Source organism: Juglans regia, chromosome 13, assembly GCF_001411555.2.
Source record: "Juglans regia cultivar Chandler chromosome 13, Walnut 2.0, whole genome shotgun sequence".
NCBI classification, from domain to species: domain Eukaryota; kingdom Viridiplantae; phylum Streptophyta; class Magnoliopsida; order Fagales; family Juglandaceae; genus Juglans; species Juglans regia.
The window spans coordinates 1486051-1510974 of record NC_049913.1 but is presented as its reverse complement, the minus strand read 5'-3'; the positions used below and the strand labels follow the sequence as shown (position 1 = coordinate 1510974).

The 24924-nt window shown below is 35.9% G+C and overlaps 4 protein-coding genes across 6 annotated transcripts; 2 read left to right on the top strand and 2 right to left on the bottom strand.

The window, feature by feature from the left end:
* Positions 1-475: 475 nt before the first annotated feature.
* On the bottom strand, positions 476-5976 carry LOC108979742 (zinc finger protein-like 1 homolog). Of its 3 annotated transcripts, none has more exons than XM_018950483.2 (9): positions 5666-5976; positions 5314-5394; positions 4307-4427; positions 4099-4193; positions 3608-3679; positions 2226-2519; positions 1490-1598; positions 1169-1355; positions 476-900 (listed from the first exon to the last, which is right to left on the bottom strand). In XM_018950483.2, the coding sequence occupies exons 1-9, from the start codon at positions 5687-5689 to the stop codon at positions 813-815; spliced, it is 1071 nt and encodes a 356-aa protein (XP_018806028.1). In that variant the 5' UTR covers positions 5690-5976; the 3' UTR covers positions 476-812. The 3 variants fall into 3 exon arrangements, with proteins under 3 accessions (XP_018806028.1, XP_018806029.1, XP_035540726.1); XM_018950484.2 differs by having other exon boundaries at positions 2232-2519; positions 5666-5962; XM_035684833.1 differs by lacking the exon at positions 476-900 and having other exon boundaries at positions 1272-1355; positions 2191-2519; positions 5666-5962.
* A 2413-nt stretch (positions 5977-8389) lies between these two features.
* Positions 8390-12634, top strand: LOC108979744 (mitotic checkpoint protein BUB3.2). The gene is made up of 9 exons (XM_018950486.2): positions 8390-8698; positions 8833-8963; positions 9481-9563; positions 10286-10552; positions 10997-11072; positions 11614-11694; positions 11938-12016; positions 12104-12204; positions 12276-12634. Exons 1-9 carry the CDS (start codon positions 8579-8581, stop codon positions 12361-12363), a joined length of 1026 nt encoding a protein of 341 aa, XP_018806031.1. The 5' UTR covers positions 8390-8578; the 3' UTR covers positions 12364-12634.
* Positions 12635-15111: 2477 nt separating this feature from the next.
* On the bottom strand, positions 15112-19672 carry LOC109008849 (ATP-dependent Clp protease proteolytic subunit-related protein 1, chloroplastic-like). Its single transcript, XM_018989085.2, has 9 exons — positions 19364-19672; positions 17430-17545; positions 17059-17262; positions 16865-16969; positions 16652-16714; positions 16356-16467; positions 15862-15923; positions 15612-15794; positions 15112-15522 (listed from the first exon to the last, which is right to left on the bottom strand). Exons 1-9 carry the CDS (start codon positions 19617-19619, stop codon positions 15436-15438), a joined length of 1188 nt encoding a protein of 395 aa, XP_018844630.1. The 5' UTR covers positions 19620-19672; the 3' UTR covers positions 15112-15435.
* A 3387-nt stretch (positions 19673-23059) lies between these two features.
* Positions 23060-24426, top strand: LOC109008851 (zinc finger protein ZAT10-like). Its single transcript, XM_018989086.2, has one exon. It carries the CDS (start codon positions 23407-23409, stop codon positions 24160-24162), a length of 756 nt encoding a protein of 251 aa, XP_018844631.1. The 5' UTR covers positions 23060-23406; the 3' UTR covers positions 24163-24426.
* The last annotated feature ends 498 nt before the right edge of the window (positions 24427-24924 follow it).

Genomic DNA, 24924 nt, shown 5'->3' with positions numbered 1-24924 from the left:
TTTGAATTTAACTATAGTCTATATAAATTTTAGACTTTTTACGAGTATATATGATCAAATGTGTACAAATGTGTTTACAAAAATAATATATATTATAATTTATTATGTCAAAAATGTATTAATCATTAATATATATATATATATATATTAAAAGTGAGTTTATATTAAACTTAATAATAACATTTATATTTAAAATTAAAATTTTATGTTATATTAATTTTATATTATAAAATTTAAATTTATATGTTATATTAAAAATTATAAGATTAATTTTATGTTATATCACATGTTATATTAATTTTATATTATAAGATTAATAGATTTAAATAATAAAATTACTATTTCATCTTATATTAATTAACAATTTAGTATATAATATACTATAAAAATTATATAATATAAAAAATTATAAATATATATCGGTCCGATTCGATTTTCAAAATATAAAAACCAGTACTGTACTAAACCGCTTACAAACCGGTTCAACCTTCGTATTACATGTTTATTAACCAATTAGATAATTACAAAACAACACAGTTTGAAGAAAATATTTCCTTTTAACTTCCAACTGAATTCCAAAACAGGCCTAGAAAAAGGGGGCGAAGGTGAAAAAAGAAGAGAAAAAGACAGCAAAGACATGGAACTTATAATCATAATCACCCAAACAATATTGCCTACACTCCACTTGAATTTTTTGCCACATGTTCCGAGAGAGGACCAGAACAGAAACTCAAAGCAACAGAAGTCACCAGTAACCAGCTGATCTCCCTACAAGCAGATTCACCTCAAATGCATCACAACCTTACTGGTATTCACTGCTGCTCATTGTCAGGCAGCTCCGTATCAAGACCCCGTTGCACTAGTCTGTAATACAAAATACCCATTGTTGCCATGCATGCCCTGCACGAGATTAAAAAAAAAATGGATGAGAGTGAAAATAGTGATTGTTTTACATGTTATATTCCATCCCTGGAATTGAGATCTATTCCAGGAGAATTCTTGTATTGATTTATAAGAACTAGCAATTTATTTTGAACTACCAAACATTGCCAAATCATGCTGGTCAGCAACGCGCCCGCCCCCACCCCAATCTTCATCCCCCTTTCCGCCATGTTATCTTTATTCTTCAAAATTTTTGAGGGAAAAAAAAAAAAAAAAAGCCCCTTACATGATTGCAATAATGAGCAGGACTTTTCTTGGATCCATCCTTGATGATCTTTGATGCCGCACACGACCTTCAGAGATATCATTGGCATTCGATGTATCTTTTCGTGCAGGTGCCGTCACTGGTAAAGTTGGCAATGTACTTGACCAGAAAGGAAGCAAAGCTCTAAGAAACTTGTGTCGAAATGGACCTACAAATGAGAACCCCAAAGGAAGATAATGAAGCAACTATGATCAGACCTAGAGTTGGATGGCTTTGTTTGCGGCATTTTTATGAACAATGTCATGATGAAAACTTGAATTATAAAGAAAACTATCTACTTACCCCTTCTATTGTACTTCTTTTGATTGCCATCTTCATCATCTGCATAATATGACATTTCAGAGTTTTGTCGATCAACAAGTAAGGCACCCTTTCGTGTTGTAGCACCGGGCTGGAATGCATTTAAAACAAAATTATATAAGTTTTTTCTCTTCAGGCAAGTATGCATGAAATAAAATATTATACACAAACATCAGCACATGTATACACCTGCATATCCAGCATCCACACTAAATTTCAAATTGAGACAGAGAACAAACTCACAAGGGCTGCCTTTGGTTGGCACCTGTAAAGTATTTCTCAGCTTCTCATTTTAGCTAAACATCAGTTGCATTAGACAGTCTTGAACATTTACATATGATCTTTGAGACAATTAGATGCAATTTGGATAGTGAAATGAGATGATATTTTAGATGAAAGTTGAATAAAATATTGTTAGAATATTATTTTTTTAATCTTATTATTGTTTTGGGATTTGAAAAAGTTGAATTGTTTATTATATTTTGTGTGGGAATTTGAGAAAGTTGTAATGATAAAATGAGATGAGATGAAACGGTTTCACTATCCAAACAGGGCCTTACTCGTGATATTTTCTAGAGTTATCAAATATGCTTTTGCTTCTACAACTAAAAATCTAAAAAAGTTGCATTTTGAAATTCTAAAAGCAAAAACAACTTGAACCAAGCAGAGCCCAGAATCACTACTCAAGATGGAAAAGTTGATGGTGAAATCCTCGTACACCTACAGGGCTTGAGTTCTTGACAAAATCCCCAGCTGTACCAGGAACATTTATCTCCAAAACATCTTTCACTGGAAGTTTGGAAGATCCTGCTCCAGTTGCAGCCAAGTATCCTTCAGCAACACTTATTCCATCTTGTGCTACCAAGGGCAATGAACTTGCATTGTTCTCCCTGCCTCCAGTAGAAGATACTGCAATTAGAGGATCTGAGGCAAATGCAGGAGGAGGACCACGGGATTCTGTCGCTGCCAATGAAACTGGATGATTTCCAAACAAATTCTTCTCCAGACCAGTCTGCATAACAGCGGACAAAACTGAGAGCTTTATTTTCCAAATGAATGAGAAAGCAATACTGTACCATGTCGGTGCCTATGTCAAAATCGACTACATAATAGTTCACAAGTATATGCATCTTTAAAGCAATTGCAAAGACAGAAGAAATAATAACAAACTGATTTTGTGAGTTGTACAACTACTTTTTCTTCAGATTCAATGTTCACCCTGTCTGCAGAAAACTCCTCAAACATTCACTAATAAGCGAAAGAGTTACACCCCAATAAATTGAACACTCAATTGTTTCCTGAAGCTAATATCAACTCTTATTGTAAAATGATGTTGGATAATGCCTCACTCTGCATATATGCTAGGTCTAATTTAGCAGGAGTAATGCTAGATATAATCATATGTTGTGCAAGCGTCACACACTCCTTTTGAAAAAGAGTGGAGTTCACCATTAAAAAATTAATTTTTTAATTGTGGACCCTATATTTACTCATTTTTTCAAAATGAGTGTGCGGCGTTTGCGCACTCTATGATTGCAAATATTATTTCTCATTTAGCAGCCCTAGATCAAAATACCAAGCCTGGGACCAACAAGAAAAGGATGATGAAATGAAGAATGAAAGAGAAAAAACACTCCTCTGGCTCTGGTACATTGCCAAGTTACATAAATCGTTTGAATCAGAGAGTAAGTAGAGAAAAAGACTACAGTATTCATTCTTCATTGTCTATAAAATTACCAAAATCAAAATGAAGAGAAGGTGTAGAATAGAAAAATCATCACTCAGTTATCACAACCCACATCAAGGATAATGATCCCTATCAATTCAGGGTGAAAAGAAATATGGACAACCCACATCAAGGATAATGATCCCTATCAATTCAGGGTGAAAAGAAAAATGGAATGAGACCGCAACTGCAGAAGATAAGACCAACGGCTACCATTAACTCTAGGGATGAGCATACAAGGATTATACTTTCCAAGGAAATTTTGCACTTAACGTAATAAAAATTAACTAAGCAAAGCACTGTTAAACAGTTTGTAAGACCATCACTTGATTACTTCTCTTTGCAAACATGCAAGAACCAAGCATTGACCTAACCTGCATAATAGCTTCCTTCAGCAATGAATGAAGACGAGATCCTGAATCTTTCACACTCTTGGGAGGCCATATCTGCAAGAAAAAATCATTGAATAATGAACCATGCCAAGCAATAGACAATGCCTTAACAAAGCTCAAACCAAAGCCACAATCACAGAAAGGCATTATGAACTAAATAGCTCATATAAATGCTAGAACTAGATCACAAAGTTTATGCTACCAAGTATATAGCAGTTGTAGCCATGATCACAGAAAGGTGTTATGAACTAAATAGATAATGTAAAAACCAGAACTAGATGGTAAAGTTTACTTTACCAAGTACAGAGCATTTCTAGCCATGATTTTTTATTCATTTTTTTGGCAGTAATTGAAAGACAAACTCCAGCCATTTTAAGTTTTCATAAACATATGCTTTAAGACGTTAAAAGCAGGAAATAAATAAATTGAACATTCTAAGAGAAATCTACAGATAACTTCTAGAAGTATCTTACTGAAGTGGAACATGCAGGACACACATATCCAGCCGGTGCCGTATGTGAAGGAAAACTCTTTACATGTGAAACCAAGCAATTTGTGTGTAGAACATCTGAAGCGAAAAAATTGTAAATTATATTTTACAGTAAGATTTCCAGCAGATGTTCTAATAACAGAGATAAGTTGCATGTCAGAGGCAGTAACTATATCAGCAAAATCACATACGCAAGCAACCCAATCGAGTAGTTCGAGAACCAGTCCCCTCTTCAAGCTCAGCTTGACACTGGGAGCATTTAGGAGGCCAATTATATTCTCCATCTATTACCCATTCTGAGTACGTCCGGACCTAGCAAAGACAGCAAGATTAATACAGCATAGGCATCGGACAACCTTATGATGCTTTCAATCAGAAATTTTCATGAAAAAAACAATATACAAATTCACAGATGCATTCTTAATGCATGATATGCATACATCTTGCACGCTGATCTCTAAAAGTGAATAGGAACAAATGTAGATTATGATGGAATCGAATTATCATCTCTTCTATAAAGTTTTAGCATGCACATAGCACAAACTAGATCCAAAGTGAAAAAGAAGTAACATCACGAAAACTAAACTCAGTGGTCAAAGTAACTAATGTTAATTCAGAATCACTGCAATTGGACAATAATGTTTTGGAAATGTAGAATGTTTTGTCTGGCAAAAGCTCATTCAGAGGAATAAAATGATTCTCTTCTGGAGAAGTATGCAAACAACATAAAGGCCACTATGAAGTCTTTCAAAAAGTGCGTGGGAGTGCTACAAAGTCAGTTCTGTACTGCGAATGACATATAACATCATATAGAAATGGCACATTGATAATATTAGATCCGTGAAAAGAAAATGTAATCGAGAATTAGTAATCTCTTGGTCAATTAATGTCGAAGTATGTAGTTCCATCACATGCATGCAATCCAATCGCATGGCCCACTTCCACTTTCAAACCCTTTAGAAGCTCTTTTTCTATTATCCCAGCCAAGCTTTTATCCAATTATAAATGAAATCCAATCGCATGATACCACCACAAATATAGGACTTTTATTACTGATAGGATAAAGAAACCAACTAAAGAGAGTCCGACATGACTGTGAGCAACACATCCAGCTGAAAGTGGGATTATAACGAGACAAGTGTCAATTAAATAAAGTTCGAAATAACAAAAACTTCTACAATAATAGCAATAAATTTACCACGCAAATTTGGTGCTCCGGAAAACAGATGCATTCTCCACAAACAGGGACTTTGTGCACGAAACAATACAATTTAGTAGCCTGAAACACCAAAAAACCCCCCACCAAATACATTAGACAACATATATTATCTTACAATTTCAATCAATATATAAGAACCGACTAAAGACAAGCTCCAGGTCCGCTCCCACTGTCCCACCAATGAGAATTGGAAACAACGATCCGTATAGCTGAGCAAGGATCACCTTGAATTTCGAATAACGAAACCGGTTCGATCCAAACCCCAACTAATGAACCAGCACAAAAACCATCAGAAACAAAGAAAGATGAAATGAGGAATTGTAGCAGTCACCTTTCGGCATTTGCAGACCACCATTGCATTGACCGGTGCAGAGTCTCGAAGCCAAGCGGATCAATCAGGTATAAATTTAGCGTGGATTGGTTGGAGACTATTAGGGTTTAAGACGGAGCAAACGATAGAAGGAAAGAATCTAAGGAAAAGTTGAGCGAGAGAAAGGGCGACCAGAGAGAGAGAGCGAGCCTGCACTGAAAATGAAATCGTTGTTGGTGTTGTCTAGATTTGCAGTGCTCCCCGTGGAGATCCGTTCAATCAATTAATTGAATTTTTTTCCCTGAAAAAATGAGTGTAAATAAATAAATATTATTTTGGCACAGAGCAAAGAGAGGTCTATAAATTTGGTGGTGGAAGGACCGGGCTGAGACTTGAGTCTTGGGCTAACCTAATCTCCGGGCCGATTCGGCGTTCTACTATTTGAACCGAAAATACAGTTGAAGATACCTACCCAGTACCCACTTCATTAAGCAATAAGCACAATGATGGGGTGAGTTTGGATGTACAAAATATTTTATTTCATCTTTTTTCATCTTATTTTATTATTATAATTTTTTTAAATTTTTATATAAAAATATAATAAACAATTCAATTTTTTTAAATTTTAAAATAAAAATTATACTAAAAAATTATATTCTAACAATATTTTACTCAACTTTTAACAAAATATTTCATTTCATTTCATTTGAACGGTTTATCCAAATCCACAATTCTTATGGTGTTTCATTCTATTTCATCTTAACTTAGTAAAAATTTAACTCACGAGAGAACTGACTTGATAATTAATAGCAAGAAATAGGAGGTTTAATAATCAAACGAACAAGTTTTGAATACTGGAAGGTAAAAAAAATTTATTGATCTCAAAATCGATATGTGTATAACTTGGTACAATGGATAGCATCCAAACTCAAATTTGGAAGCATTCATCTCATTTCAATCCCACAGTGTCTCCTGAACTTTTATAGTGAAAATGACTACTCTTTATTTATATAATTATTTATCTAATTAGTATCATAACTCTGTAACATAACAGCTTCTTTTTCATCAATGAAACTTGCCTACCCAAAACAAAAAAAACGAACAAAGAGAATTGAACGTGGTAATGTAAATTGACAAATTACAAACCTAATCGGCAAACATTCTACATCGCTTAAAAGCAAGCATCTAATTGAATCCTCTTTAATTTTACCTACATCATGTCAAAATGGGTAGCTCCAAACCTCATGTATTTCCATTTCATTTATGGGAAATAATACACGTATAATTCATTTATGTTTGATATAATAATATGATTATTTTAATTCAAACCCATTAAGTTGCGTTTATTTAACTTGACTGTAGAATAATAGTACTATTGGGTAGGGTACTCTTTATTGATTGTTATAAGATAAATGATACTTGCAGTCGTGAGTGTGCAAATACCGTGTAGTCACTTTAAAAAAAGTAAATAAATATGAGACCCACATGAAAAAAAATTAATTTTTTAATAGTGGACCTTACTATTTTTCAAAACGACTGCATGACGTTTGCACATTTCACGACTGTATGTAACATTACTCTTCTTTCAGAGCATCTTCATTAATTTTGTCAAATGAAGAGATTGGCTAAAATTTACATAATTGATGTCAAAAACATCTCACATTGAATTACACAAATCTAAAATAATTTAAACTTTTGTTATAGTGGTTGACCAAATATGGAGAATCATAATTGATTCACCAAATATTAAAATACTAATTTATCACTCCAAACAAATATTAAAATATTAGTTTCTCACTCCAAACAAAAATACTATTTGGTTTGTAATTAAAAAATTTAGATAGAATTTTAAATGAATTTAATCAAATTTTTTTGTTATTAGCATTAAATGACTTTTAAAAATATGATTTTTTTAATATTAATTTAATTAGAATATAATTATTAACATTTAATTGGTAGAGATACAAAATGTGATAAAAATAAATTAAATAAAAAATTATTAAATTAATAATATTTTATTATTATATAAAGAGTGAATAGATAATCCAATATGAGAGTTAAATTTAAATGAGATAAACAAATATAAAAAAGTGTGATATTAACTAAATTTAAAAGATGAATTTGGTCAAATTAGTGAGAATGCTCTTACTCTTTAAATCCGGATTAATAATTTTAAAACATGATCTCGATAGGCAAAATTATGCAAGAAGATTATATTCAGAATTTTTTAACTTATATTCAAATAACATCAAGGAAAAAAAAATTGAATAGTAAAACAACAATAAAATAAAATAAATTCTATTTGTAATTCTAAGTGGGGACTACCTGCAGCCTCATTGATAAATAAAGATAAAAAAAAAGTAAAATATTATTTTAAAAATAATATTATTATAATTTAAGATTTTTTTAAGAAATAATTGTATGGACTTGCATAATCAATCTTCATCTCGTATAGTTAAATTAAAACAATGAGAAATACTTTGGTTTCCAAATTTGTGTCTCGAATGGTTTTTTTTTTTTTAACTTAGTGATGAAGGAATTATTTTTTAATGATGTAATAAATTTTTTATTTTTTTAAAAATATTTATGATGATTTAAAAAATTATGAAAAAAATAAAATAAAAAAAGGGGATACTTCTTCGGGTCTCGTGGATTACAACTACGCCCAAGGCCCAAAAGTCAGAACGTCACCGCCACTCTCTATTATGTCTCATGAATCATGTCCCTGCTTTAAATTTAAATTCCCCACCATACCATCCGCCCACACACTCTTTCACAAGCAATTTCTAATTTCTATCTGAAATCAAACCCCCCAAAATCTATCTTTTTTTACTTTTCAAACTCTAATTTCCCTCTCTCTCAGGTCTCTCCAAGAACCCTACGCTCACCCTCACTACCTCTTTGTACTCTTGGAGCAGGCGAGCCAATCACGGGATGACATCTGTCGCACCGCCGGCACCTGGCCGCGAGCTCTCGAACCCGCCCTCCGACGGCATATCCAACCTCCGCTTCTCCAACCATAGCGATCACCTGCTCGTGTCTTCATGGGACAAGGTACGCCCTCACCTCCCCCCCACCGCCACCCGGCCGCCTTGCTCTTCTTTTTCTTCCTCCATCTCTTCTCTCTAATCCTCTTCCTAGCTCACAATATTCTAAAGTTAGCTACAATCTCTATTCTAATTGGCCAGAGCGTCCGATTGTACGATGCGAGCGCCAATGCTCTGCGAGGCGAGTTCTTGCACGGCGGTCCCGTCCTCGACTGTTGCTTCCACGATGATTCCTCAGGATTCAGCGCCAGCGCCGACCATACTGTGAGGCGGTCAGTACTTTTTCTTCGCCCTGTTTTTCCTGTTCGGTTGCTGAGAAAGTGCGGGAACGGAAAATGAAGACCGAAGTTGTTGAGCACGAGTTCATATGTTGTACGGAACTCGAAACATGAAAACATTCACTCAACTGAGCTAAATACAAGTAATCGGGTCGCAATTGCTGTTTTCTGCCCTAATTTTATGTCTGTCCGAATAAATGAGGGAACGGAAAAGAAAATGAAATCTGCGAAGCTGTAGGTGTCATGTCATAGGAAAGCATTTAGAGTTTGATTGGCTGAGCTTGGTTCAATAAACTCGTCTTTGTGGGTTAGAGTTTCAATCTGTATCAAATTTATAAGATTAATCTATGACTTGCTTATCCTCCTCAATTTAGCTGAGTCATTGCATCGAAGAATCGAGATCTAAATATTTTTTAGATCATTGCTTCTATCAAAATTTTGTGGCCCAGTTTCCAATCTTGATTATTATTTTGGAGATTTTATATTTTTCGCTGTGGCATCAATGTTTCAGGCTTCTCTTTAGCTCTAACAAGGAGGATATTTTGGGAAGGCATGATGCACCCGTGCGCTGTGTTGAGTACTCTTATGCAGCAGGTTTGTTTGTGCGGTACTTGCATTCTCCTTTGCTTATTGAAATTTCTTCTTGTTGGTTTTTCTGTGATGATTTGTTTGCATGCAAACCAAAGTGTATTAAGAACGGTACAGATGCAGAGCCAAAAGGGATGACGCAGCGGAGCAATATGGGTGCAGGGTAGAAGACCACGTAACAGAATGTTGTTATTGGAAAGAAATTATTATTGTCCAATTCTTACACATACTCACGTACGAGTACCTACTGCTATTTATAGATACAAAGGAATGAGTAAAACAATAAAACAATTGTATTTACAGCTCGCTCTAACGGATTTATATTCCCCTGTTTGTGCATGGCACTTTCATCTGGTGGATACTGCTTCCTGCAACTATTTTCTTCCTGTAATATCAACAAGGTGCAGTGGTTCAGATAATAGCAGAACATGTAAAAAAGTTGACAAATCTAAAATCACACGATATAAAAGCTTGAAAGGTGCTAAGTAATAATAACAATAGCAATAACAAAGCCCATTTATCCAGTTTTTTAAGTATGATCCCATGTCATTACAACCAAAGGGTCTTGACGCCCCTTTCATCCTTAGAATGGTGATGCTATAGTCACTATCACTCAAGTAATATTTTATGGCATTTCACATAGAACCGTTTTTTGTGTCATTTATTTGCCAATTCATGTTTATTCGACAATCCATGTAATATTTTCTCTCATCTGTTGAATATCTCAGGGCAATTAATCACGGGTAGTTGGGACAAAACCCTCAAGTGTTGGGATCCTAGAGGTGCAAGCGGGCAGGATCGCACTCTTGTTGGGACATACCCACAACCTGAGCGTGTTTACTCACTTTCTCTTGTTGGAAATCGATTGGTTGTAGCAACTGCAGGAAGACATGTGAATGTCTATGACTTAAGAAACATGTCACAACCTGAACAGCGAAGGGAATCTTCATTGAAATACCAAACTAGATGTGTGCGCTGTTATCCGAATGGAACAGGTAATTTTCTGACCTTATTAAGCAACGATTTTTTCCTTCTTGCTGTCAGTGTCCTAAAATTGTCAAAACCACTAGTTAAATTGCATTCTTCATGGTTAAACACCCCACTCCTTCCTTTCTTCCTCCCTCTCCATTTTAAGGCAGTTTCAGGTTCACGAATTTGCAGCTACATTGGCAGTTGCTATTTTGCGTGCTGTAGTGTATGAATTCATTTAATTGATTTCAACAAGTATATTTGCCGAGCAAGTTTTGGTATATCTATCTGGAAGGTTGTAATAAATCTCCTCTGTCTGTTATAGATAGAATAACCTAGTGGGAAAATAGAGAGGCAAAGAGGACAATTCACTAGCTAGAAGCCTGTCTTTGGCCCCTTATTTTGTTCATATGATATACGTTTCCTCTCTATTCGCTAAGATTTAATTGTGACTTGACTATTTTATGAAGGATATGCTCTGAGTTCTGTTGAAGGAAGAGTTGCGATGGAATTTTTCGATCTCTCAGAGGCTAGTCAAGCCAAAAAGTATGTACTGATCTTTGGATGGACCATTAAGAAGCATAAATTAATTGAATGATGTTCCCTGTTTTTGTAACTTTCTGCAGTTTTTCCTGCTTCCTTTGTGTTTCTGTAAAATTTGCTGCCTATTTCTGCTTTGGGCACTTCCTACTGATGCATTATCAATTATGATGTTGCTTTTTGTGTACTCTTGATTTCACAACTGAATGTACCTACATATACTCAAGTGATACAAAAAAATGAAGGAAGCCTTCCTAATTGGTCTGCCTCTGGTCTTCTCTATTTGCAAGTAACAGTGTGTTACATCTTTGTGAAGTGTGCTTCTGTTAGTTTTAAACAATTGCTGGGATGTATAGTAGATTGCATGTCATACATTCTGGTTTAATGAATTAGCATGGTCATGTTGTGTGCCATCGTCTGTCTTAACAACTGGGTAGGAAATGGCTGGCCTTTTTAATGTTACTGTTGTATGAGAATACAATCATGCCATTATGTTTTATTCTGCTGCACTTCGTTTTGCTTACTGAAGATGGTAAGCTTTATCCAGGTATGCATTTAAGTGTCATAGAAAATCGGAGGCTGGAAGGGACATTGTCTACCCAGTAAATGCCATCGCATTCCACCCTGTGTAAGTTTTTTATATTCTTTGTGTATTGAATTACCGAATCTTTTAGTTGATGGAACGCATAATTCACGTAGTTACTAGTCCATTCTTCCACAAATCAAAAGCAAATCTGCAAAGGGAGTTGGATAATTCTCTTTGAACTGAGGTTGACTGACTGTGAAGTCCATGGCCTGAGATTAACGATAGTAGCTTCTTTTCATACAATTCAAGTAGTTACTAGTCTATTCTTCCACATTCAATCTGCAGCTATGGTACGTTTGCAACTGGGGGCTGTGATGGCTACGTGAATGTGTGGGATGGGAACAACAAGAAGAGGCTGTATCAGGTATAAGTTTGATTATGTGATGCTGGCATATTGTTTAAAATTGTTGGAAGCTTGAATTCATTTGAACTGCTGTTTGATCTTTTCCAGTATTCAAAATATCCGACAAGCATTGCAGCACTTTCGTTTAGTAGAGATGGCCGCCTTTTGGCAGTGGCATCAAGTTATACATATGAAGAGGGAGATAAACCGTAAGATCAGTTCTCTCTCTCTCACACACTCAGACACCCTGGCTCTAATGTGTTGTCTTTTCATTTTGCAGGCACGAACCAGATGCTATCTATGTTCGCAGCGTAAATGAAATAGAGGTGAAGCCGAAGCCAAAAGTCTACCCCAATCCTCCTGCATAACTGAAAATGTATAATCTCGTTGTTCCCATAATAATTGGGACATCTTTTTTTATTCTTTTATGTTGGGATGTGATGCTTCAGCTCTTCCTATAGCTAAGCAAAGGTTGATGAATTTTTCTTTTATCTTCGTATCCTTGACGATTTCTAAGAAACGAAAAGGATTAGGCCGCCCTTATTTAATCCTACCTTTGTAACATTGACAATAGACAGCTAATGGTTCACGAGTTTGATGTGTTAAAATGCTATGAAATTCCACGCCAATTATGTTGGATGTTTTGAGTTCTATTAAACTTATAAATCTACGTGATGCATAGGAATAACTAATTTTATTTGATAAAAATATTTAATATAATTTAGCATATTCTGAGACATTATCAAATAAATAGAACATTTAAAATAGAGAAATGATATTTGTAGTCGTAAGAGCATTAGCATTGGATTGATTATCTTATTCTTCAAATTTTGACTAATACGTAGCTTTTTCACTTTTAACTAATCATTCAAAACTTGAAGTCTACATTGGATTAGTCATCACACTCTCAATAATAATAACATATTATTATTTTTATTTTTTAATTAATTTTTATTTTATTTTCATAATTTTTAATAACCTCCAACAAATCATATTCATTTTTATTTTCACAATCTAACAATCTATAATATAATAATCTCATATGTATATAGATGATAAAATCTCATATGAATAAAAATCTCATATTTATAATATAAAAATCTCAAAAAGTACTTTTAGACTTGCTATAGTTCTTTTCATATTTGAAAAGAAGAATGGATTTACTGTTACTTATAGTTTGGATGAAAACAATTTAGCTAATTCAATGTGGAGCAAATATGAATGATATTTACTAAATTTGAAGATGAAAATATATTTGGCTAATCCAATGTCAATGCTCTAAAGTGTGCAAGCGTTATGCATTCATTTTGAAAAAATGAATAAATATGAGACTTACATAAAAAAATTAATTTTTTAATAATAGATTTTACTTTTTTCAAAATGAGTGCATAGTACTTAAACAATCCATGATTATATTTAACATTACATTTTAAAATAATTAAATGTTAGCATTTCGATCTGTAAAATTTGATAAATACTACTTATTATTCTCACACTACACCAAGATGTGATTTATTATTTTTGTCATTCTATTTATATATCAATGTGTGTTTAAATAAAATGATGAAAATAATAAATTCTATATTAGTGTCAATGGTGTGTTAGAATGAAATTTTGATACAAGTATTGGATAATTTGTTCCCTCATTCTTCATTGGGTTGCAAAATTCGGGCAATAAAAGCCCAATCATCGAGAAGGCCCAAATCGAAGCGTTGTGACTTTAGTTGTGCAAGAGTAAAAGGCCTAATGCCAAACGAAGGGAAGAGAGAGCCTACATTAGGGTCCAAAATGAGGGGACAAGGACCGACTCGACCCACAAACCGCTGTTGTTTGTTCTTATAGTAATGATCGTCTGCCAAATGTGTTCTGTTCTATTTTGTTTTGCACTGAGGAATAAGAACTCGGACAGAGAGCGAGAGAGAGCGCTTAAGCCGCGTGCAAGGCTTGTGAATAAAACTTAAAAAGTACAAAAGTAACCAAATATAAGTTCACCTATATACAAAAGAAAAACTCTATATGCAGTCGGGCTGTGTAAGCGCGGGGGAGCAGCTGCTTATGTGGAAAATGAAGTGCACCGTTTTGCATCTTCTGCAAAACGGTACGCTTCGTATCAAGACCAATACCCACGAAGACCCACGAACCATTCCTCTTCGTCTCCACCTTTCCTCCCCCTCCCTCCTACGAAGTCCTCCATTCGTCTCCACAAACTCTCCCCCTCCCTTGGATTTCTCCTCTGCAAAGGGCATCCGAGGTCTTCCCTCCCACGAAGCTGCTCTGCCTCTCCATTTGTTGTTCTGCATCTCCATTTGATACTCTGCCTCACCACGAAGCCCTCCTTCTTTTATTTTTCGAGACCTTCCCTCCCACGAAGTTGCTCTGGGAAACCCACGGAGAAGACCCATGAAAATGGAGACCCGCGGAAAAGACCCACGGAGACAGAGAAGACCCGGGGAGAAGACCCACGAAAATAGAGAAGACTCACGAAAATGGAGACCTGCAGAGAAGGAGAAGACCCACGAAAATGGAGACCCACAGTGAAACACGAAGACTCAGAAGCAATGTGGGTAGCAACTCCCAAATCATATGAGAAGAAAGACGACGACTGGGCAACCATTACACATGAAATTGATGACTGAAAAAATTGAAAGAAACAAACCCCGTACAAGCGGGAACAAGAAGACCCAGACAGACCCAAGCTTTGTTTTTTCTTCAAATCTTCTTTCGACCATTACACATGTAGCCGACGAACCATCATACGCAAGACCCAAATGCAGCACGAGCGGGAAGACGAATGTAACCTAGCTCTGTTTCTTCAATCAGCTTTCGGTTTCTGGTAGGCTTCTTCTCCATTTCTTTTTTTTAGTCTGACGTGGCATCCCGATTGCGCACCGACTGCATAACCCGACTGCATGTAGAAGAATTGTATACAAAATAAGAAGCCAAAATTTATTCTTGGCTGGTTTGGTTGCACAAAATCAAACAATCTCATCTCATCTTATATAATTATTACAACTTTTTCAAACTCCTACACAAAATATAATAAATAATTTAACTTTATCGAATCTTAAAATAAAAATAATATTAAAAATTTATATTATAACAATATTTTATTCAACTTTCAAAAAAACATCTCATCTTATTTATATGAATTGCGTAATCAAACAAGGCTTAATGCCTTAATGTCTTTTGGTTGGGTAAGTGATTAAACATCACACATTCTGTGTCAAAAGGTACCACGTATGCAACATTTCAAAAAATAAAAATAAAGAAAGTAACGAAGAATTGCCCAGACTCCTGAGGTCACAAAAAGGTCCGTTTTACCATTCTTGCATCATGGCTAGAGGCTCAACTGAAGGCAGCTCCTCCCAAGGCTTTTGATGATTACCAGCATCAACCTTTCCTTTCTACCTTTATGCTATGTTTTGCTACTGCTCTTTATTTTACCTAAATCCAGAGGGAGCAGCTTGCGGACCAACTCCTGCTGATCTTCTCGTAGCTCTTGATTGAGAAAGCATCTCATCATAATTCTGATCGGAAAAATTATATAATTAGAACCAGCATGGAGGCATTAGTGTTTTCATAAGCAAGCAGAAACAAAGAACAATGGAAACATTACCCTCTTCTCAAATGCAATATCCCTTGAGTCGATTATCTTGTCTGCAATGCCATAATCAATGGCTTCCTGTGCTCGAAAATATTTTGGTCGCTGGATGTCTCTAGCAATTTCTTCCTTGGGTTTCCCAATTCCTTTTGCTAATAGCTCAATGTAGTACTCAGTGTTTGCATCCAGCTCTTTGGCCTGACAGAAACTTGTCAAAGAAGCTCTCTCTCACACACACACACGAACAGAGAGAGAGTGCAAGTACCTTAATCCACATATCTATGGCAGCCCCGCTTGATCTGTTTACTTTTGGCAGATATAACTTCGCTGCAATTAGGGAAAAAAAAAGCCATGGCACAATCAAACGACATATATTGAACTCAAAGGTATATGTTGAAGGCACATATACCAAATATAAGGTCTAACTGTTTCAAGTACATGAGTGAATCAGCAGGCTGCAAGGTAAAGTGAAATAAACTGTAGTTAAAAAAAATGGAAAAATAGTAGACATCCCTCTAGTGGGAAAGAAGATGGGGAAAGCCTCAAACACTACGGATGTGAGTCTGGATAAAAGTGGAAAAATGATAATTGGATATGTTTTAGAGAATGAATGTGGAAGAACTAAATAAGTGACTCCTTCTGTAGGGATGTTAAATCTGAAGTCTGATTTCCTTATTCTGTGTCTATTGACCATTAATGCAGTAAAGGGACACGTATACAGCATCCTACTTTTGAACTTTAGAGATATGTAAATCATACTGGAGGAATTTGGCTGTACAGCACGAAAACCCTTTGCTCCTAGCGAGAGAAGCATTGCTGCTTGACCATATGCCATGCCACAATTTACAGTATAGACGTCTGATTTGACGTACTTCAAGCAGATAGTGAAAGACATGCATGCACAGGTTGAAAAAAATAGGTTAAACAACTAAACATAAAATGAAATATAAAGAAAATTGCCCCATGTCAATGGGTCTGTTTTGTGAATCAGTGTCATTTATTTTACAATCATTATAGATGCAAAAAATACCAGATAGGGTTGATATTATACTTACAGCCATCATGTCAGCTATTGCATATGCCTCGGTTTCTGATCCAACAGTCTCCATCTTCTCATTCTAAATAGCATAACAGAAACAAAATGAAAGATGTACGCGTTTCAATCAGAAAAGTAATTCAGAGTTTTGGACACTGTAAATATTATTTCACCAATCAGAATTTGGATATGGAGGAATATATAATTGAAAATAACACATTCCAATGCTAACCTGTGTCCCAGATGAATTTATGTATAAATATATAGGCTTTGAAGGGTTATCATAATCCAACCACATAAATTGAGCAACAAGGAGCTCAGTTACTGCTGGCACAATCTGCATAATGCAGACAAGAAAATATCAAGACGATTTAGATAAAATGAGAAGCACATGTCATTGTCATGAGATAGAATATGGTGGCTTACAGGCATGCCCAGATAGCATATTCGAGCATCTAAAAGCAAAGAAGGCAAATCAGGAGGAGCAGTTCTAGGTCTTCCATATCCTCTGGCTCCTCCACGATACATGCTTACGCTCATACTGTATTTTGAAGGACCCTGTTCACCCATGCCTGATAGACTCCACATCCCTCCATGGTCCAAATAGTTCTTGGCAGAAGAGATGCTTTCCTGCCAATAGTTGTCAACAAGATAAGGACCCAATTGAATTTGTTTTCATAACATTTTGGTTCTATAGAGAAGTGACTTCCAACAAGCATAATATATAATGAATTCTTTTTAGCATAACTTAATCAGCCTATCAGATGATACCAAGGAGTGCAAGAAGGGAGAAGAACCTCTGTAACTCTTTCCGACTGTCGTCGGACGGGATTATCTTCCGTCATGAACATGTCCATTTGTGAAGCAGTAAGGCCGTAGAGATATTGGGGTGCATTCTTGTAATTGTCCATCACTATCAATTAAAAAATGGACATGAGGATAAGTAGCAACTCAATTTTGCTATGATTTTGGATGAGAAGTGGCTACGTTTGGGTAGCCAACATATCTCAACACTTTCCAAATATTCTCGTACCGATGGAAATACTCCACATGCCAAACGCAATGAACCATCTTCATCCCAAAGTCTCTCCAAAAATCACTATAATATTTGTCACTATTATATATAAATAAAAAATAAAATCACTATAATATTTATCACTATTATATATAAATAAGAAATAAAATCACTATAATATTTATCATTATTATATATAAATAAAATCATCATTAAAAAAGAATCAATCATTGATGGGACCCACACATTTTTCAATTATCTATCTAAAAGTCAACAACTCAACATACTTCATATATCCAAACAACTCAAAATACTCTCAATGAGACCCACAAACCCACTTCAATTTCTACTCATAACTATTCACAAACATTCTCAACACTTCTCAAGTATCTCACTACCCAAACGTAGCATTAAACATAAAGCAGCTTTTCAGTAAGTGTATCCTCTTTGCTTCAATAACCAATCCCTTGCAATCTAGTTGCAAGAGTAGCAACAATGAATACACGGATTCAACATGATACAAACAAGCCAGAACATGCAAGAAATGGGGAAAAAAAAAAAAGTTTTACCAATATGATCATATACATAACTAGGTCTTTGTTAGCATACTTTTGAGAGCTCTGTTCTACCACTCTATGCCTCACCTAGAGTCCTAGTTTAATTTAAACATATCAGTAACTATCCCTACTCCTACAGCTAGTGATTCCAAGCTGTTGAATGAATCTCAAGAGCCATTTAGAGCACTCTTTGGTGAGGTATTCATAGTTGCTTACATTCATTGATGCATATAAAGCATCTCATAGATTCATGTACTTCGGCCCAGAAATTATCATAGGGTCATAGGGAAAAAAATTCTTGCTCCAACAAGCACCCTATAAGTCAAAAGCTAGCCTCGGAAGTAAAAGCAAGGTAGAAATCAATCCCTTTGAATAAATCTTGTATACACCGGTTCATGCCCGAAGCTGGTGCTGATACCTCTGACAAATTAGAGGACCTATCACCACTTAGAGTTAACTTCCCTAGGGTCCGGGTTACTTTGACTCCCTGAATGGTCCGTTGTGATAATGTAACTTCTCTTAAAGCCACCCGACATTTCAGACAGAAATACGAAATAAATAAACTGGGGAGCTCCTTTCAAACTCATACTGACAACAGCACTCTATAAACATCAATATGCTGAAATTTTCACCAGAGGGCTTCCTACGTACCAAATTATAAGTTCGAAGTCAAAACCGTAGTCATCACCATCGATCAATGGTTAGTGGGAGAGCGACACATATTAAGCAACATAAAATCACCGTGATTTTAGATAAGGGCCACGCACAAATTTCCTCGAATTGTGTGGTTTGTAACTAATACCTAAACGTAAATAAAAATATCTCACACCCCACTATTCATAAAACAATGCACTCCAATTATCAGCTCTCCAAACTCCAGCTTCAACTTATTTAATGATAAAAAATGAAATTTTTAGGTTATGCGACTACTATTCTATCTACATATAACGGAGCATATTTTCTTCCCATACTAGAAATCATCAGAAAGAAAAATAAAATTACATCTCAAGAAATAAGTAATATAAGTAAACACAAAATTTACTCGACTGAGCAGAATGTAATTAATCCCAAAAAAATGAATTGAAATTGGCAGGGGCAACACCTTTAGAAAAAATGGTGTCTTCGAAAATTTTAAAAAGAGGGAAAGGGAAAGACTCACATCCATCTTTGAGATTTTCTTCCCTGAAGTGCTTGGGGATGTGTTCCAAGGACTTGGCAAGTGGGGAGCTAAAGCATCTTCGAGCCGAGCTTCTCCTAGTTGGGTGAACGATTAAAGCAGAGAAGCGCTTGGTGCCGTGAAGGAAAGTGGACTTTTGAATCCCAAGAGAAGTACCCACTTTCCCAAATGCTCGAGGGTCCTCGGCGATGGACGACGAGGTTGGAGCTGAGAGCGGGCATAGCAGCGAGGTGGCCATAGAGAAAGAGAGAGAGAATCACCGCTTCACTCTGCAGGAGGCGTGTGGATTGGATGGGTGTTTCTGTACCGCTTTGTGACGCATAGTCGAAGCCCACAACGAATGGATTTATGGGCCCTAATGGAGCCTCCTAATACAGTCAAATTAACGAAGCCTTCAGTTGTCTGGCCCAGCCCAAAAGTTGCAAAAAACCCATCTTAAGCTGAGGCCCATATTTGAAATGACGGATTTATTATTGCACATAATAAGCTGAGCCAGCGAGTTTGCTGAAATATTGGGTCGACAGTCAATACGTACATTAAAACCTTGACCAGAACGAGAAAACGAGACTTTAGATTATCCCAAGAGGAAAAAGTCAATGGAAGTTGCTGAGTACAACTTTGATTTGTGTTAGTTAGAGATTAGCAATAGTGTCAAAGATGGATGTATGTAAAAGACAGAAGGTTTGACTGTTCCTCCATCATGAGTTGGGTCTTGTTGTTTGGGTGAACAGTCGGAAAGTCTTCTCATTTTGGCCTTTAGGTGAAAAAGCAAAATGGGCATTACTTTATTCTTATAAACTTAATGGAAACTGATTATTATGTGATCATGAGTCATGATTTCATCACCCCTTACGTTGAGCTTTCCTTGAGAGTCTTTGCAGGCCTGAGTACTCTCTCTCTCTCTCTCTCTCTCTCTCTCAGAAGACGACTCTGAAATCTGAATTAAATTTTCTTGAAGTTTCCGTTTCATTTCCTGGGAAAGAAAATCATGGACTGAAAGGAATTAATGATCAGGAACTTGACTGCCATTTCAATGCTAAATACATATAACCACGTTAGTAAAAAAATGACTCTGCATTTCTTTTTAAACAACAAAAAAATACTGATCGATCAGCAGCCTCACCTGTACCATTTATGCACTAAATTTTACGGGAGGGAATAAAATTAAGGATAAAACTCCACACTACTTTGGAAGGTAATGTTTGTTGCGTTGTCTGCCAAACTTTGACGCCACACTAAAATAACAGAGCCACGTACGCCTTCGTTTATTTATTGTTTGTACTGATCCTATTGTTGTAAAATCGATTGCCTAGCTACTGGATGAGAGCATCGATAGCAGCCAGCAAGAGTCACGTGCACGAACTATTCTGATTTTCCATTTTCTTTTTTGCCGAAAGCCAATTTTTATTATATACCGTACTATCATTTTATTATATAACTTATAATATATTTATAATAATAAATATGTCAAATTTTATATAATAAAATAAAAGTCAGAATATCGTTTATAAAATTTTCTATATATATATCTAAAAAAAAATTCTATACACTATACTATTATTCTATTTTCATCCTGAATATTTGTTAGATATTTGTTGTCTTTTAATAAAATGATAATAAATTTGTTATGTCTTACATAATAAGATAAAAATAAAATAATAATGTGATATATAACATTATTACCGGACCCATATATGTAAATTACATAGCTCGAGTAGTTCCTCCAGAAAGAGAGGAGGATGAATGCCTTGTCGTACATAAAATTAGAACAATTATGAATTTGTCCAATGCCAAAACTATATATTCATACAGGACGCCGATCATCCATATCCATTCAACTCATTCATTTATCTCAAATACTAATCCTGATATGAAATTTTATTATTTTCAGTAATATTTTCATATGTTCATTCAAACAAACAGTCATTTAAAATATACTTCGAAAATTTTCAAAATGGTTGAAAATTCGGATCATAGGAATTAAACAGTATGAAGAATTTCCTAAGCATATTCAAGGCATCTGAATGCTTTTTTGTCCGGAAAGCTAAACCAAACTTCGTAGACTTCTGAATTTTGAATTATCTGAACTCAAAATCAGGTGTGAATCCGAGTAGTAGTAATAACGTGGCAAAGTGAAGCATCGGCTGTAACCACTTGGAAGCATTAGATGAACTCCCAACAAAAAACGGACGGCCTGATGTGGATCGTTTTTAAAATTGCTTCTCGATCATGGCAAACACGTAGGTCGTGACAGTAGCCAAAAAGAGACGTCAAGTGCCACGTGTCTGTTGCTTGCGGTAATGTCCGACGCTTGGTGAAGAAGCCACTTTGGTTGTATATCAGTACACTCTTTCCAGCGGCACACAGACAACTTGGCTCTTTTTTTTTATTCTATAAGAAACCCAGAACTCGAGAATCGAGATACAGTTTTTTTGGTAATGCAGACAAGAACGAGGATAATACAAGTAATAACACGTGGCTAATAGAGGATGTTTCTTTTCCTACAAAGTTGCGCTGTCTTGCCACAGAGCACACCAAGTAGGAACTACCATAATAGAATTAAGCTCGAATTCAAGATCCAGATGGAAGCAAAAGATGAAAATATATAATATAATAAAGGACTAGACAACAACGGTAGTAGTTATTTCTGTTTCCAAACCGCTAAAATGGCGCGTGAGAAAGCTGGTGGTGAGATTAAAAAAAAACATAATTTGGATGGTAAAAATAAAAGAGAGATAAGTTTTGTGAAAGATTTTATATAAAAAATAAAAAATTATTTTTTATTAATAAAATCGTATTTTTATAAAGAATTTACACAAAATTTATCTATTTAAAATTTATACCTCAAATTTGCTCCAAATATAAAATGCTATTGCTCTAAATTAACAAATTGAGACGTTGCTGCAAATAAATATGTAGTGACAGGTATAAAGGGTGTGAACGCTTATAACTATGTGTTCATGAATGATACCTGTATATGTGCTTTCTATATTAATATATGATTTTCATGTGGCTGCAAATAAACAAAGACTTGCATTTTATGGAGATGATTATTTTACTTCATCACTTGGGCTCAACCTAGTCAACTATAGTTTTAGCAGGAATATTAACATTTTAATGTAATTTTAATCGAGAGAAATTAATTAAAAAGATAGTTAGAGCTCTTTAATTGCAAGTAGATCCTCTAGATCGTAGTAAATCTTTTACATTATGGAAAGAAGCGTGTCCAAATCACGTAATTAACGAATTAATTAATATGCCTTAGATATTGTGATATCAACCCCTCTACCTCATATAGTTTTGAATTCATATCTCATTATATCACAGCTCACAAAATAATAATACTGATTATAATAAATCAATAAAAATTTCTCACTATCTGTTCAATTCTATTTCTAGGCACCAATTAATTGTGACCTAAATGTTTGTTATTCTAATTTTTATTTATTTATCTAAAATCTAATTATTTGTAATTATATATTAAATGAATATCCAATTAATATATATATATATATATATAATAAAATCGAATTTACTTATCTCGTGCTCAATTGTAGACATGGCCAACAACTGTAAGCGTGATGAACACGCCCCCCAGAGTCAAGACCCAAAGTCGGTCTACCCATACCTTAATTTGTTTATAAATACAAATATCAGAGTAAATAGAAGATCAGCAGGCGTACCATAGTTTTGACTTGGAACAAGTCCTCTCTCGGAGCTCAGTCACACCACCCCACCATCACTCCTACTCCCTTCCTCTTCTTGTAGTTATAGTTGACCGACTTCACTTCCAGCTACACCAACTCACCTTCCCCACCTTCTCTAGCATCCATTCCCATTCCTACTTTATATATACCACAGCCATCTCTCCCACACACTCTCACACCACATATCTCTTGCTTGCTTACTCTTTCCAACACAAACAACCACTTTTTATTCTCTCTTTGCTTGCTTTCTTTCCTTCTTTCTCTGCTCCCTTGCTTCCTTTCTAAGTAAACCTACCCATCTCTCAACAACAAAGAAAGATGGCCTTAGAAGCTCTGAATTCTCCCACCACAGCCACTCCTTTCAACTATGAAGACGACGTTGAGCGTCAATATGTGGAACCATGGACCAAGAGGAAGCGCTCCAAACGACCCGCTCGCATCGAGAACCCGCCAACCGAGGAAGAGTACCTCGCTCTCTGCCTCATCATGCTTGCCCGTGGCGGCACCAACCCCACCAACAGTGAGATTACACAACAAAAGCGCTCGCGGCCCGAGCCGCCGACCTTGAATCTATCTTACAAGTGCACCGTATGCAACAAAGCCTTCCCTTCCTACCAAGCCCTCGGCGGCCACAAGGCCAGCCACCGCAAGTCAGCCTCCGAAGCCGCCAACGTCGACACCAACAACAACCACCCATCAACTTCCTCATCCTCCGCCGCCGGCACGAGCGTTAAGACCCACGAGTGCTCCATCTGCCACAAGACCTTCCCCACCGGCCAGGCCTTGGGTGGCCACAAGCGCTGCCACTATGACGGCGGCAACAGCCACAGCAACACCAATACCAATACCAATACCAACGCCAACAGCGGCGTGACCTTCTCGGAAGGTGGCGGCTCCAGCCTCAGCCAGAGCCACCGTGGCTTCGACTTGAACCTACCAGCCTTTCCAGATTTCTGGTCCGAGAGGAAGAGGAGCCAGCTTTCGGCGGAGCAAGAAGTGGAGTCTCCTCTGCCTACAAAGAAGCCCCGCTTGTTCTTGATGAGTCCGGAAGACATGGTTTCCGCCCAAGATTGATTTCAAAATTACTTGAATCACAGAATTACTTCAAATTTTTTGTCTAGTGATCAATTCTCTTTGAAACAGTGTTGATTGTTTAGGCTCTGTCTAGACGAATTGTTTCTGTACATTTGAATTTGTTCTTGTTTCTGAAACTAGCAATCTGCAATTATTGATGTTTTATTTTTTTAAATCATATTATTCATTCATTCATTCGTTTCCATATAATAGTCGCGTTACAAATATTTTGGGTGGATGAATTTTCCTCCCCATTATTTTTTATTTTAATTTTATTTATTAGCTTGAAATGGTTGAGTATTTGACAAGATTAGCTTCCACAAATTAAAAAAAAAAAAAAAAAAGAAGAAATATTTACAAAATTGATAATTTATTCCAAGTCCATTTTGTAGAAATTTTCCCGTAAGGTATGCGGTATGCATCATGGAGAGCTGGCCGACAGACCGATTGACTATAGTTAAGATTAAGTCAAGTTTTTTTTTTTAAATAAAATAAAAATAATATTGGTCGAGGGGTGTTAAATTGATTATTCCTGGGACATGAAAAATCAACTGAATCTGGAGTCGTAGCCGCGTGAGCAGCGTAATTACAGCAGGCAGTGCTATTGTGGTGGGGGATCTTTTTCAGTCTTAAGAATTAAGCAGGAAGCAGCCCATGTTAATTTAGATAGGCTCAAGCCTCCCATCCCATGTGATTCCTGCCTGCCTTCCTTTAATGCACATGTTGACAATGATTATACATCTCCAAATATTTCCCGTGGCT